Raw genomic sequence first — 15,208 nt, forward strand, 5'->3', positions numbered from 1 at the left:
TGAAATTCCTAATTTGCGATTTGGGATTCGAAATCCCTAATTGCTGTATTTGGGATTAAAATCCCTAATTTCAAAATTTGGGGATTCCGAATTGAAAAAAACCCAATTGATATCTGAATTTGGGGATTCGAATTCGAAATCCCTAATTCTGGATGTGAAAATTGAAATTCCTAATTGCTTTATTTGTCTTTAGGATTTTTGAAATTCAAATCCCTGATGTTAATATTTTTGGATTCAAGGACTCGGAAATCCCTGATCACAACTGCTTCAGGAATTCGAAAATCCCTGATATGATCATATATAGTTGGATGTGATCATCCATACCTATGCACAGATTGCTCTGATACCAAATGTGGAATCTAATCTATATGCGAAATAGGCCCACGGATCTGTCTGTGCAAGGGACATGGCGATCAGGGGTTCAGATGGCTTACCTAGATGGGACGCCGCCATGGAAGCCGGATAAGAATACCAGAATATCAGAATTCCTGTAGAGCTTAGGATCTTCCTCTCCTTCACACCCTTTCTGCAATTCACAAGATGGGACTCGAATTTTTGTCGTGGTGTAGGATCGGGGACCCAGCTCTCTTTTATAGAGTCTGTGGAGAGGGAGTTTGAAACCCATCACAAGTCTCTCTCCCATGCTCCACATTGTAGCATCCTAGTACAACTCAAATTACTGTCTGCGTAAGACAGTTATAGTATTCCAACCCTAGTACGCAAAGCTGTGCAGATAGACTGCGCAGCGCATCACCTGAAGTGGGGCCCACTGTTCTACTCAATCATCCAGTCCAACTGAATGACAATCCAGACCGTTGATCAGTAAGGCCCACTAAACAGAGTTCTTACAACTTATCCATCTTGATGAGCACGTTCAAAATATCCATCAAATCAAATTTTAACTCAATCTAGTCTCTAGATCATGAGTTATAGCCCACTTAATATGAGCCATTGCTCGGTCACCAGTACAGCTCCTGTCTTCATGGCATGGTCCCCCCTTTAAGGTCTAGATGTTCCATTGAAATGATACGTAGGCAAGAAAATTAAAAAAAAAAAAGAAAAAAGAAAAAAAAAGTTCTAAGTTAAAATGATTCCTTGTGAACAGATGTTCCACTGAATGTATAAACCTGACCATCGAGATGTCAATGATGTCAGTCCTAACGGTTGATCATGTGCAGATTGCTCTCCTGCGGTCGAAAGGTAGGAAACAGTGGGATTCAATGTCCACTGTTGAAACATTTATAGAGCCGCAAAAGTTTTGGATCTGGCTCATCCTTTTTTGTGTTTACAGTTCATCCTAGTGAGAATGACATTGTGAAGGTTTGGAAGGCATATAAACATTAGAAGGTTACAATGATACGCATTTCCCTCTTAGCTTTTTCATGTCCCATGGCCTACTTAAGTTTTGGATCTGCTTCATTTTTAGGCTCATGTCCTAAGAAGTGCTGGCAAAACAGATGGATCGGAGTGAAGTTCTCACAAAACATCACGGTGGTCCCAACTGCAGGATTACAATCCAAGTTCATTGGAAACGGATTGGCTACTCCCCCTGCCACGAGCCAATGGCTGATGGTCGGTGCTTTGTGGGACACACCATGATTTATTTGTTTCATCCATGCCGTCCATATACATTTTTAGATCATTTTATGATATGAGACCAAAAATGAGGCATATCCTAATCTCAAATGGACCACATTACAGGAAACAGTGTTGAATGAAAGTCAACCATTAAAAACTTTTTCGGGGCCATGAAAGTTTTGGATCAAGCTGATCTTTGTTTTTTCCCTTAATGTGGGTCTTTGTGACCTAATCAACAGATTGGATGTCAAATAAACAGTACAGTGGGCCTTAGGAGGATTTAAATGGTGGATGTCCAATTACTATTGTTTTCCTGTCGTGTGGTCCACCTGAGATTTATATCCCTTTCATTCTCACACAAAACCCTAAAATGATCTGTAAAAATGGATGTACGGAATGGATGAAACACATACATCATGGTGGGGCCCACAGAGCACCGACCACCAGCCACGTGGGCTGGTGGCAGGGGGAGTAGCAAATCCGTTTCCATGTTCATTGTGGACAGCTGTTCTAACCGTCACTTTTGTAGGTCGCTTATCACATGGCTATGAGCCTCTGGTAGATAACACCCCTTGATATTTGGGATATGGCCCATGCTGTGATGGCCCACCTGGACAGAAGTTTGGATGACAGTGTTGAAGTCTTATGAAGATAAGGTTGCAAACCAGCATTTCTCTTATATTTAAATCGACCCAATTGTCCAACGCCATTGGCCTTTTGTGATCATTATAAAAAAAGAAAAAAAAAAAATGTGTTATTGACTTCTTGTATTAAATCCGTTAAGATTGTTAATTTGCAACCCAACTTGTTACGTAAGAGAGTTATTTGATATACTGGCAGCATATGAATCTTGATACACAGGCACTCGAGAAATTGTACACGTGGAATGCATTAACTCGAATTAAAACCGCTAAAATTGCATAACCCACTGTAACCAAGTCAAAATACCAAAATCAGAGTGGTAGAACAATCCTATCCTCTGATTTCTGGACACTTGTTTGCTGAAACAGAGGAAGATCACAGCAGAACATGAGGATGACTTTTGGAATGTACGCTGAACATAAGGAGGCGCACCGGATTCACAGGTTAGTTCGTATTCCAAGTAAAAAATCACAGCTGGGCCCCACACGTAACCAGTCCCATGTTTAAACTTTAAAAAAAATAAAAATTTACACACACCCACGCGTGGGATTTCACCAATACTCCAACAGATGACCTCTTGGTAAAACTCTTGTGAGTCTACCACCATGGCATGAGTAAGGACCCATTTCTATGTTTAAACTTGCATAAATGGAAGATCCCAACCATTTCATGGACGTAGATTGGACACTAACCCCACCTGTCCTGAGCTCCAAATCCTATATTATGCACCACTAAACTAACTCTAACAGATAGTACCAAGACAAAAACAGGAGTGAAAAAAGACAAAGGAAATTAGTCTAAAGCAAAGTAGCTTTCTTCAAGTGTAATAAATAAACAGCTGATGGTCCGACTAAATCTGTGTGTGTGATCCACGTAACGAGTGGATTGTTCCAACTTTAGATCTATGTGAATCTTCATGGTATATTCCAATTCCAGGGCTCAAATCTTCAACTGAAATGACATATCATTATCGTCATAAAATCAATTGCTCATGTAAAAGTTAAGATAGAACGTTTGTATATGAACATTTCTCTATAAGCTAACTTAAAAACCAAAAGCAGAAAAGGGGTGTAGAAGCAATTTCTTACCTTTACATGAATAGGATGAGCTCCAGTGGGGAAAAGTGAAATTCTTACCGTTTAACCATCCACGTGAGATTTGGATCTGTTTCGTTTTTGAGCAGATGCCCTAAAATGAGCTGGCAAAACAGATGGGCCTACTATCACCACCTAACCAAACTCGGTGTCACCCTGACATGACCTAATTCGCTTGGTCTTAATGGTTCATTGCGGTCGAACACAGATATCTGCAGTCAGAAGCTACGTTGGACCCATGGTGACCTAGTCGTCCTTTTGCAGATGGCTATGAACCTCTGGCAGATAAATCCCCTTGATATTTCGCATACGTCCCATCCTGTGATGGCCCACCTTAACAACAGTTTGATTACCACTGTTGAAGTCTTAGAAAACTACTGCTGCAAAACACCATTCCCATAAGGTCGAGCTGTGTGGGCCCCACCGTTATGGGTGTTGAACATCTATCCCATCAGTCAGATACAACATTCCATGGTGGGCCTCGTGATTAAAAATCAAGTCAATCCATGACTTCTGTGGGCCACACCACATACAAAAGTTGAAGGGGGTTATCCTCCCATTAAAACATTCATAATCATTTGTTGGGCCCGCCGAGGTGTGGTTAATAAATCCAGTCCATCCATTATGTGTGTTCCACTTGTACGAGGGGTCAGACTCATCCAAATTTTAGGTAGGCCCCACAAAGTGCTTTTATATGTTTTAGGCATGTCTTTACATTATTTTAGATGGTATGGCCCACCTGACTTCCCTATACGGCTGATTTTTGACATATCCCATCATTTAAAGGGGACCCATCAAATGCATGGTATTGATGTTCAACACGCATAACGGTGGGGCCCACACAGCTCGACGTCATGGGAAGTTCCCATGAGCTTGACGGTACATATATATATATACATACACCGGGGTTCGATCACTATTATATGAATTCACCCAGAGTTGCCATGCTTGTAACTGTGCGTTTTTAACCATACAAGTGGGATAACATAATATGATGGACAATCTAACCATATAAGTGGGATAACATGATAGTATGGAAGGCTTATCGAAATGAGGACCCCACACAACCGTTATAGTCTAGACATGTGGCACCACTATCCATCAAGGGTGGGTGGGCCCCACATATTTCACATGTAAAGTCAATTAATTGAAGAACAACATAGATTATCACAAAGGTAATACGCCTGACTAACAGGACTCAATTGCACCAGAGATAACAAACGAGGTCCAAAGACTAATTTGACTGAATCTTCATGATTGAGCTATCCTTTGATTCATCTAAGTCGACAAATGTTTCCAGGACATGCTAGTTAGGCCAAAGAACATGTGTTGCCCCAACTCGACTTTAGATCTGTCTGATCTGATCAAAATGGTCTATCTCAAGCCAAGATTAAGCAACAAACAGATTTAGACACAATGTTTCCAATCCAACTTACCCACCTCGATGAGCACCTTCGTAATATATCCATCAAATCAAATTTTAACTCAATCTAGTCTCTAGATCATGAGTTACCTAATATGAGCCATTGCTCGGTCACTAGTACAGCTCCTGTCTTCACCGCCGGATATTCAATTGCAAAAGGGCTACAAGTGATCTTCATGGCATGGTCCCCTCTTCAAGGTCCAGATGTTCCATCGAAATCATACGTAGGCAAGAAAATGTAAATAAATAAAAATAAATAAATAAATATGTTTTAAAGTTAAATGATTTTTTGCAAAAGATGTTCCACTGAATAGATAAACCTGACATCGATGATGTCAGCCCTAATGGTTTTTTTTTTTTTTTCTCTTTTCTTTTAGGTTAGCTTGTTAGTACACACCCATGTGAATACACACACTCCATGTTAGCCACCCCCGCCAGGGATCGATACCAAGACTTCACGTGTTGAAACGAGGTACCTCCACTCAGTTTGCCAGTTGAGGTAGTCCTAATGGTTGATCATGTACAGGATTGCCCTCCTGCGGTCGAAGGCTAGGAAACAGTGGGATTCAATGTCCACTTTTGAAACATTCATAGAGCAACAAAAATTTTGGATCAGGCTAATCTTTTCCTGTTTGCCGTTCATCCTAGTAGGAAGGACCTTACAAGCGGGCATAAACATCACAAAGGTTTCAATGGTAAGCATTTCCCTCCACACTTTTTTCCTTTTATGTGGCCTGTTTAAGTCTTGGATCTGTCTCATTTTTGGGCTCATGTCCTAACAAGAGCTGGAAAAACAGACGGACGGAGTGGATTTCTCACACGGAGGGTCCCACCTAGCTTCTGACTGCAGGATTACAGGTAATCCATATTCATTGTAGACAGCTGTTCTAACCGTTACTTTTGTGCGTCACTTATCACGTGGCTATGAGCCTCTGGTAGATTACTCCCCTTGATATTTTATATATGGCCCACCTGGACAGAAGTTTGGATAACAGTGTTGAAGTCTTATGAAGCTACTGCTGCAAACCAGCATTTCTCTTATATTTAAAACGACATAATTGCCCTACGCCGTTGGCTTTTGTGATCATTATAAAAAAGAAAAATAAAAAAATGCGTTTTTGACTTTTGTATTAAATCCGTTAAGATTGTAAGTTTGCAACCCAACTTGTTACGTCAGAGAGTTATTTGATATACTGGCTGCATATGAATCTTGATACACAGGCACTCCAGAAATTGCACACATGGAATGCATTAACTCGAATTAAAACTGTTTAACCCACTATAACCAAGTCAAAATGCCAAAATCAGATTAGTAGAACAATCTTAGCCTCTGAAACTCGCTCTTTTAAGCTCGTGCTAAGAGCACCTTCATCCAGACCATCCACCTTATGCGACGATTGATAGCAAGGTTCGTACGCAATGACGTTCACTAGGTTCGTGCACAACGACGTGTGAACCCATGCGTAGCTGAGCGATCCTCTGTCTCTCTCTCTCTCTCACACACACACACCATAATGGGTACAATATGCACCACTAACTTTGGTGACCTAACCATTCCTTTTGGAGATGGTTATGAGCCTCTGGAAGATAAATCCCCTTGATATTTGGTATACGTCCCATCCTGTGATGGCCCACCACCTGAACGAGGGTTTGGTTACCACTGTTGAAGTCTTATGAAGCTACTGCTGCAAACCACCATTCCTCTTATATTTAAATCGACCCAGTTGTCCTATGCATTGGAGCTTTTGTGATCCTTACAAAAAAGGGGAATAAAGAAAGAAAAGAAAAACATTTTCTTGACTATTGTATTAAATCAATTTTAAGATTGCAAATTTTCAACCCTACTTGAGTTCTTTGATACTCTGGAAGCATATGAATCTTGATACACAGGCACAAGGAAATTCCACACATAGAAAACATTTACTCAAAACTAAAACCAACTAAATTGCATAACCCACAGTAACCAAGTCAAAGTGCTTAAATCAGATGGTCAGAACAATCCTAGACTCTGATTTCTGAACAATTGTTTGATGAAATAGAACTATAGTGTAATTTTCATTTCAACATCCCTAAACGTCCTTCAATCTGATAACACTGCTACAATCAAACAAGTGCAATTTCTGCTTTGTGACACAACTAAACTGGACTGATAGATTAGCCACTTTAATTTCGAATTACTTATATGCCGTATTTCCTGCATAGCATCCATCACACACTGCCAGAGTATTAAAGCTTTCCTCATTACAAAAATAACCCTAGCCTTTAGAAATCAAATTTCAGAGCTGCGATGTAATGAACCAGCAAACAATTACAGTAACATGTTATTAAGCAAACTCTTCAGAGATCAGCCCAAGTGAAAACTTCCATAATAAAACCCAGAAAAGCTTCAACACTCCAGCATGCACCATGCCCCTGTGAGCTCGGCAAACACATGCCATGACCCCAAAACCATACTGATTATGATGACATCCCAGACAGTCAAAATAAGAAACAGTCACCCACCAGAATTATAGAACCGCATAGCGATTAACCAGACAAAGATCATTGAATTATAAAACCAAAGTTGGGGTTGGTATCCCATCTATCGTGGACCCTACTAATTGAATGGTTTGGATCTACCTACATGCATTCCACCATTTGCAAATTTGCCATGTCCTTTGCCATTCAAGAAAAGTCAACACCAACATTTATTAGGCCTTCTCAGGACAAGCAATTATGTGTGAAAAGGCAGAGAACACCTTCCAGATACTAGTTTATATTCAGACATCAGAATCTAACAACAGTCCTAGCAAGCCAAGCAACTTACCATCATGTGGTGTTTATGGAAGAAAGGAATTGGAGGATGGCAAATCTTCCTCCTGCAGGACACTTAAGAGAAGAGTCACCTGCTCAGTGGTGCATTGGGCTTCAGCAGGATCAGAATTCAAAAGCATTCTGCAAGCAGAGACTTTCCACAAGTAGAGAAGTGTGGTAATTGGAGGGACTTTGGCCGTCTTGCTGCAGGACGAGCATCTCAAGGTATTCTTCTGTGAACTGACAAGAGGAATGCGCCTTTGTGTTGCTTCTTGATGGCATCCCTTTCATTTTCACTCTGCTTTTCTACACTCTTGCTTTAGTAGTAATTTTTGTGGTAATCTTTCAAAAGGACAAGAAGAACACAACCAAGCAAAAGAACAATAAAGAGAATAGATGGGGCCGCATGGCTGCAGGAACACTGGCGAGCTCAATGACGCGAAATTCAGCGAGCCGTTGCCATGGATCGGCCTCTACATAGCTGGAGCTTCACTGGTGTGCTCACTTGCCATGGCAATCGACACCTTTTATGGGTTCCGTCAACGGAAGCCCTGGTTCCCTTGCAAGTTCTTCTCACTTAATGCTACTTCCTTGACCCTCTTGTCCATCGCCACAAAACTGCCCTTGGATCTGAACACATCCATGCCACGCCGTCAAGATCAGCTGACCAAGCTCAGCGGAACCATCCTGATTTGCACCGCAATGGGCAACTTCATGACCTCTCTAGGAACTATGGAGGACTCCGAAATGCTCTCAAACATTGTCGCCTTGGCTATTCTCGTGATCACCATGGTCGTTAACATCGGTATTCAAATGGGTACTGGTGTGATCTATGCTTTCTTACCCGAGCATGCCGTAATCATGTTTTTCATCATCATTTTGCTCATGATCTTGGCTTTTTCCGGTTTAACAATTCCAACAGCCAAGCAGTTGCTGGAACAACAGTATGATAAAAAGCATGAACTGGCTTCTGATGAAGGAGCAGACAACACTGAGGTGTTGAGAGTTGATAAATTGAAAGAGGCTGTAAACAAGTATTGGATGATGGCCCATACTTGTAGTCCTCAGTACGTTCTGGGACGCTCAGCCACTTGCACTGCCTCGGGAGCTTTCTGCCTCCTCAGTGCACTGATTTTATTGGAAGTTTTAGTCAGATCGTTTATTTTATCATCCTTGGACTTCTGCAGCGGGGAATCCGACTACAGGTGGTCAAGTAACTTCATCTTAATTTCTCAGGTGATCGCAGTAGGAGTTGGTACCATTGCCCCAGCTATTAGATGGTTCAATGCTATTAGCTTCAGAAGTATGAAGAGCGGAGAAGGAAGGTTCAGAGATGCGATTAAGGTAGAGGGGTACTGGGTTCAGAGGCTGGTAGAATGGAAAGAGAGCCCTTTACCATTCCGCATTAGTAGTAGGCGATGTAGGAAAATCGCCCATGTCTCAAAAAATCAAATTCTGGATGCCTGTATCGGAATACAAACTGCGGTAGTACTAATCTGCAAGTTCATTTGCCTGGCTTCTATACTGCAAGTGAGTTGGCTCACTAGACTCTTCTCCTGCTGCCGCAAGCAGCATTGGAGGAATTCGGAATCCAGGAAATCAGAGTCGCAAAGCCTGCTGGATTTTGTATTGCATCTGGAAGGGGAGAACGACTTGGTCCATCTGATCATGAAAAGCGGCCGCAAAGACACGGTGCAATGGATTGAGAGGGGCAGGAAGAATGAACCTACTCATCTGATTGAACTTCTAAAGAAGCCACCTTCATCAGGAGATTTCAACGGCGTGGCTGAGTTTGATAGCGACCAGGTTCCACCAATTGGAGAGAAGCCTCCAAACTGTTGGGCTCTGCCTCTGGTTACACTCACAAGCATTGCCATCGCACTTCCCTACATTGACAAAAATATAATCAGATCATTACGGCATGCCGTAGATGAAGGCCTCAGGTATGTAAGGCTTATAGAAGAGAACCTGGATGCCAATGGGTTGAGTAGAATGAGGGAGGCAGCGGATATAGTCTGGCTTGGCATTGATATTTATGATCAATGGCTTGACAAGGATCTCCACAAATTGGTCACTGAAGAAAAACAAGCAGAAAAGATAATCCGAAAACTTGCCAATCTAGGAAAGGAAAGCATTGAGACGTTCACAGATGGAAGCGTCAGAGAGACAGGACACCGTGAATGGCCTGCAAAGTTATTGGCAGCCAATTCGATGTACAGGATCGGTGAGACTATTCTGCAGGACTACAAAGACAAGCTTGGGACTGTTGACAAGTTGTTCAAATGGTTACAAACAACCATTGCTGACATATTGGGCGCTTGCCTTACCAACCTGCCACAAGTGATATCCATGGAATGCTTTTGCAGCAGCATTGAAGTGAGGGAAGAAAGAGTCAGGGATGCAGCATATCTTCTCGGTGAAGCTGGAAGTATTCTGGCAATTTTAGGAGAGCACAAGTTCCCAGATTTGGACCCCAATAAGATGGCAGATATTGACGAATGGCGTTTAAGCAAGCAGGGAAAACCTCCAAGTCTCCCTTCTTCTCCTGATAATGTCTAGTTTAACTTCGAATTGCCTTCATCCATTGTGAAGGAATTTGAAGCACGGACCTAGAGAATGAAAGCAGATCATCATTCAGTTCATAGTTGGTACTAAGATAAACTTAGTAATATAGTCCTCGTGTGGCTTTTTGTATTACTATAGTGTGCATCGCATCTAGAATGCATTACTCATCAAGGCAGTTAAATCTTCATGCATGGGATTTAAATGAAAATTATATATATATATATATATATATACACACACACACACATATACACACACACTATGATCAGGAGGTTTCATTTTCCAAGTTATCAATGTCCTAAAGATGTGGGTCAAAGTAAAAGAAACTTCCACTTCACATCATAAATTCATTCCAACAACAGTGAACTAGATGAACAATTGACCGTTCTGTGGTTGGGAAGAAGTCTCCCTGCTCAAAGTACTCTGAAATATTGCATGAAAACATATGGTTGGGATTATTTTGAGAAAGGTATAATATATAATTGAATGCACAATGTAACTAATGTACTAGTGATCTCATTTACCGTATGAAATTTTCATGGACAGATAATGGAAAATTGCAGTCTTAAGGCATTTCATTCAGAAGTTTATATTAGTTAGGCTTCTCCTAAAACTATTTTCTTAGACCCATATGCACAGGTTTTGCCATCACTATACGAAACCCCAAACCCCGACATAAGGAATGTTGTGGATTGGGCTTCTTGTTTAAAGTCCATAGATGTTTGTAATTTAACTTCTCCTTTTGCTTTGTAGTTGTTCCCCTCTATAAGTCCTTCAATGATGGTTTTGAAATAAAAGTTATGTTACCTCCCATTAACAAAAAAAAAAAAAAAACAAACAAACAAACAAACAAACTCCAACATAAGAAACTTGTTGAATTATATATATATATATATATATATATATATATTTTAAGTAAAATAAAATAAAATGTTGGTGCAATCCAATTATCAAATAAGTGAGACTTTGATACCCAAATCAAGAATGGATAAAGAATACACCTACACGAATATCATAATAGAGAGGGATAACCAACTGTATTGAAATTGAAACTTCTTCACTTCCTATAAATATTAAAATAAAACTCACAAAACTCAGAAAAATGTAGTGCTTTCTACCTCTTAAAACTAGCCCTCAGAAAAATAGTAAAAGTTAATCCAGAAAATCAACCCCAAAATCTTTATAAAATATTCAAAATTAGCACCTCCAGTCTTCCAAATAGTAATACTAGCCTTTGAAACTTAGACCAAGAAACTAGCAGCAAATAGCCAAAAATTCAGCACATGTCAATCCTTATGATGGGCCTTGAACCTAAATCATTCCCCCTAGTTGGAGGGAACTCAACTTCAGCAAGATGGATGCATCATAGCAGCAGTAGAGGTACGGGTCCAATTACTCGTTGTCTCTAATCCACATGCATTTAGAGTGGAACTTGTTCTGCCATTTCACCAACTACAACTTGTTTAATCTCTTCCAAAGTGTCCACCTAGTCCTCCGTGTAGCTCAGATATGATCTCCTCCGGCAATGTACATTAAGGAATGCACAAGCGTGAACCCATGGATAAATATTTGTCGTGCAAGACACATTCATACAAGTCTCAGCCATCTATTGAGCACCTTGCTGGAAGTGGTGAGGACCCCCTCTATTATCTATTAGTACTTAGAATCCACAACCTCCAAAGCGAGTGTCTCCAAGAGCACCACTCTGCAACTCAAAGCATCCACCACTTTGCTCTAACTTCCATCTTTGTGACATAAAAATGTATACTCCCGTAGAAAAGCTGTCCATCGTCCAAGATGAGCAACCAACTTCTTCTGGTAGTTGAGATATCTCAACACCTTATGGTCTTCGTACAAAATAAATTCACGATGATCAAGTGATGTCTCCAATGTCGTAGCTCCTGGATCAGTGTGTAGAACTCATAATCACACACGGAGTAGTTTTTCCATGTATCATTGAGCTTCTCTCTAAGGAAAATAATTGTCTTCCCTCCTGACTTAGCATTGTAGAGACACCAAAATTTGAAGCGTCCCCTTCCACCTCGACGATTTTGTTCAAGTCCAGCAGTGCAAGTACTAAAAGCTCAATTATCTTCTTTTTTATGGTATTGAAACTTTTGTCCACCACTTGAATCCATTCGAACTTCCCTCCATGCTGCAACTAGTAACAGGTCCGATAACGGTCCTAAAATTCCAAACAAATCTCTGGTAAAACGTCACTAAGCTGTGGAAAGAATGGACCTCCGAAAAGGTTCATGGTCTAGGCCACTGGACAATGGCCTTGATTTTCTCTTAGTGAATTTTGATTCCTTTTGCAGAAACAATATACTCAAAAATGCAACATCATCGCTGAGGAATGAGCACTTTTTTTAATGGTTGTTTGCATGGCATGATGGTGGCAGTGGTAAAGATCTCAAAGTTATCTGGCTTTTGGCTATCATGTCGGTCCTTTGGCCTATCTAAAGAGAAAGAACAGTTGTTGCTTTCAAAATCTCTCCTCACCCATATCTAGGGTGGTGGATTTGATCTCTTGAGATGTAACAGATAAGTCACTTAGTCTCCAGATCTCATATTGTTGTATTCTTTCTTCCTTTTTAAGCTTGTAATTGCCCAAGCTTCTTTTGGTGACTAGCTTCATGTTGTATAATCTGCTTCGAGTTGGATGGTTTGTTTTAAGTTTTTGTTTTGTTTTGTTTTCCTTCTAGTGTTTTCTTTGTTGCCTTTGGCATTCTTCAATAAAAAAATTCAATCTTCAAAAATAAAAAATTTGAAGTGATTAAAAAAACATATAGTGATTCCCTCTGTAATACATCAAATTCTCTTGCGGTAAATTATTAAGGTGAACAAATGAACTAGGACTGTGTGATCGAAATAAACAACTAATAACTTCCTTATAAAGGGATCCCATGAAAGTACTGTATCATTTGAAAGGCTGTATTGCATCACAAGTAATTCTTACAACCCATCTTGCATCTTAAACACGGTCTTCCACTCACCCTCAGGCAGAATACAAATCTGATGATATCCACTTCTGAGCTCGATTTTCAAAAAGATCTTTGCTCTGCGCAACATGTCCAATACGTCGTCCAAAAACAATAGAAAATCATTACTTGATAATAATCCGGTTGATCACACAATTATCCACACACATCCTCCAAGATCCATCCTCTTTTTTTTTTTCTTTTCTTTTCTTTTTTCTTTTTTAAAGATAATGGAAACTTTCATTGAAGGAGCACTATGGTAGTGCTAAAAAAAGGCTACAAAAACAAAAGGAAAAATAACAACTTGTCCAACCACCCCTTACCCCCTACCCAATCAACAACATTATCCCATGCATAAGAGAACCCCTCGACACTGCGAAAGTGGTAATGACCTCGATAAATTTTGACCCATCCATCCATCCATCCATGCATGCACCATACCAAACCACACACCGCATCCACCTTTCTCATGGCACACACATGTAATACACATGCGAAAAAGGGAAGAAATAAATGAATATAAATATAAGTTAGAGAGACATGGGAAGTCCAACAACCTACACTATTTTAAAAAAAAAAAATTATTTATGGAGATTACGTTAGAGGGACATAGATAATGCTAGAACTTGATGCACTCTACTAATCTGGACCGTTCAAATCTCATTGTACTCACCTTCATCAACTAGCCAATGTATACTCACATTAATCACAACCATCCAAAGAGTTCAGTTCTTGGCTTACTTTCCAAAATATGGTCCGACCAATCAAAACCATCCAGTGACGAACCGTACCATCTAGACTACTGAGTTTGAATATGCCAAGTGGACTACTTATTTAGAAATCTAAACCAATCATGATTTGAACCATCTAAGCATATATCTAATGAACGATATTCTAACTACATAACTCGCTTATGTGCAAAATATTTTAGCAAGGAATTGAGGTATTAGAGTGAACCTCAACATGAGATGTGCTTATGTAGTGTTGGCATTGAATATAGTATTGAAATTGGCATTGAAGTTAGGAGTTTTAGAATTTATTTATTTATTTATTTTTCTTCTTCACACGTGAAGAAAAACTTCATTTGTAGTAAGAGTTAGGATTTGTATTTTGCTTCGCATGTGAAGCACGTACATGAAAATTTATGGCATGGGATAAATAGTATAAAAAGGGGTTTAGACATGAGCTTACGGTATGAAGTGGAAGTGTAGGTCCAGTGTAGTTTGAGTGTGGGTCCATCCTTAGAATTATAAGACATAGAAGAAAGGAGAGAAAGTAGTCAATGTGTGCATAGTTCATAGGTGTGAGTTAGTCAAGACTCCATTTTAGACATTATACACGTCAAGTGTACACATCGGGTGTGTACTGCATAAGGTTTAGTCCAGCGCTTCAAATCAGGTAGGCGATCTCATCCTAAATTTTAAAATTTTCAGCTTATTACTTATGCCATTTTATTCCAAAATTTAATAATAGTACTGCTTAAATTAGTTTCAGATTACTTATGTAACTATTGATGTGACTGATCATTTTCAATTGAGTTTTTTTTTTTTTTTAATCATTTAGTTTAATTGATGAAATTTTAAAATAATTGCTAAATTAAATCAGTTTGGTTCATAGGATAATTCTAATTTAATATTCATTATAAAAATTAATAAATTGAATCTTGTTTAGTTTAGAATATAAAATGACTTAGTTACTAAATTATTGAACACATAATTTGATTTAATTTTTAAATTTAAATTTTGATTTTAGTTCCAAACTTTTAGAAAAGTAATATTTAATTTAATTTTGTTAAAACAATTAAAGTAATCCAATTCATAAGTTTTGGAACTTATTTAATAAATTATAATTTGATTTAATTTTTACATTATTTTTTTAATTTAAATCAATTTTGCCAAAAGTTAAATGAAAATATGAATTAACTCATTAATTGTGGAAATGCTTGGGTTATATCAATTTGTTAAATTTTGAGTTTAGATTATAATTTAACTAAATTCTAAATTCTAGAATTTAATGAATAATAATAATTTTCTTATGATAACAATAATAAGATTTATTATTGTATTTAATCAGAGTTAGAATTTAAAATAAAATTTCTTACACATTATCAAATCTCAACAACTCCTAAATTT

General features: G+C 39.0%; 1 protein-coding gene across 1 annotated transcript; it reads left to right on the forward strand.

Annotated features, from left to right (window-relative positions):
• The first annotated feature begins 7,955 nt into the window (after positions 1-7,955).
• On the forward strand, positions 7,956-10,316 carry LOC131248311 (uncharacterized). Its single transcript, XM_058248552.1, has one exon. It carries the CDS (start codon positions 8,041-8,043, stop codon positions 10,087-10,089), a length of 2,049 nt encoding a protein of 682 aa, XP_058104535.1. The 5' UTR covers positions 7,956-8,040; the 3' UTR covers positions 10,090-10,316.
• Positions 10,317-15,208: the final 4,892 nt, after the last annotated feature.

This window comes from Magnolia sinica, chromosome 6, assembly GCF_029962835.1.
Source record: "Magnolia sinica isolate HGM2019 chromosome 6, MsV1, whole genome shotgun sequence".
Lineage (NCBI taxonomy): Eukaryota > Viridiplantae > Streptophyta > Magnoliopsida > Magnoliales > Magnoliaceae > Magnolia > Magnolia sinica.

Excerpts from the sequence above, each read along its gene's own strand:
- LOC131248311 (XM_058248552.1), top strand. The coding sequence starts at position 8,041 with ATGGCAATCGACACCTTTTATGGGTTCCGTCAACGGAAGCCCTGGTTC.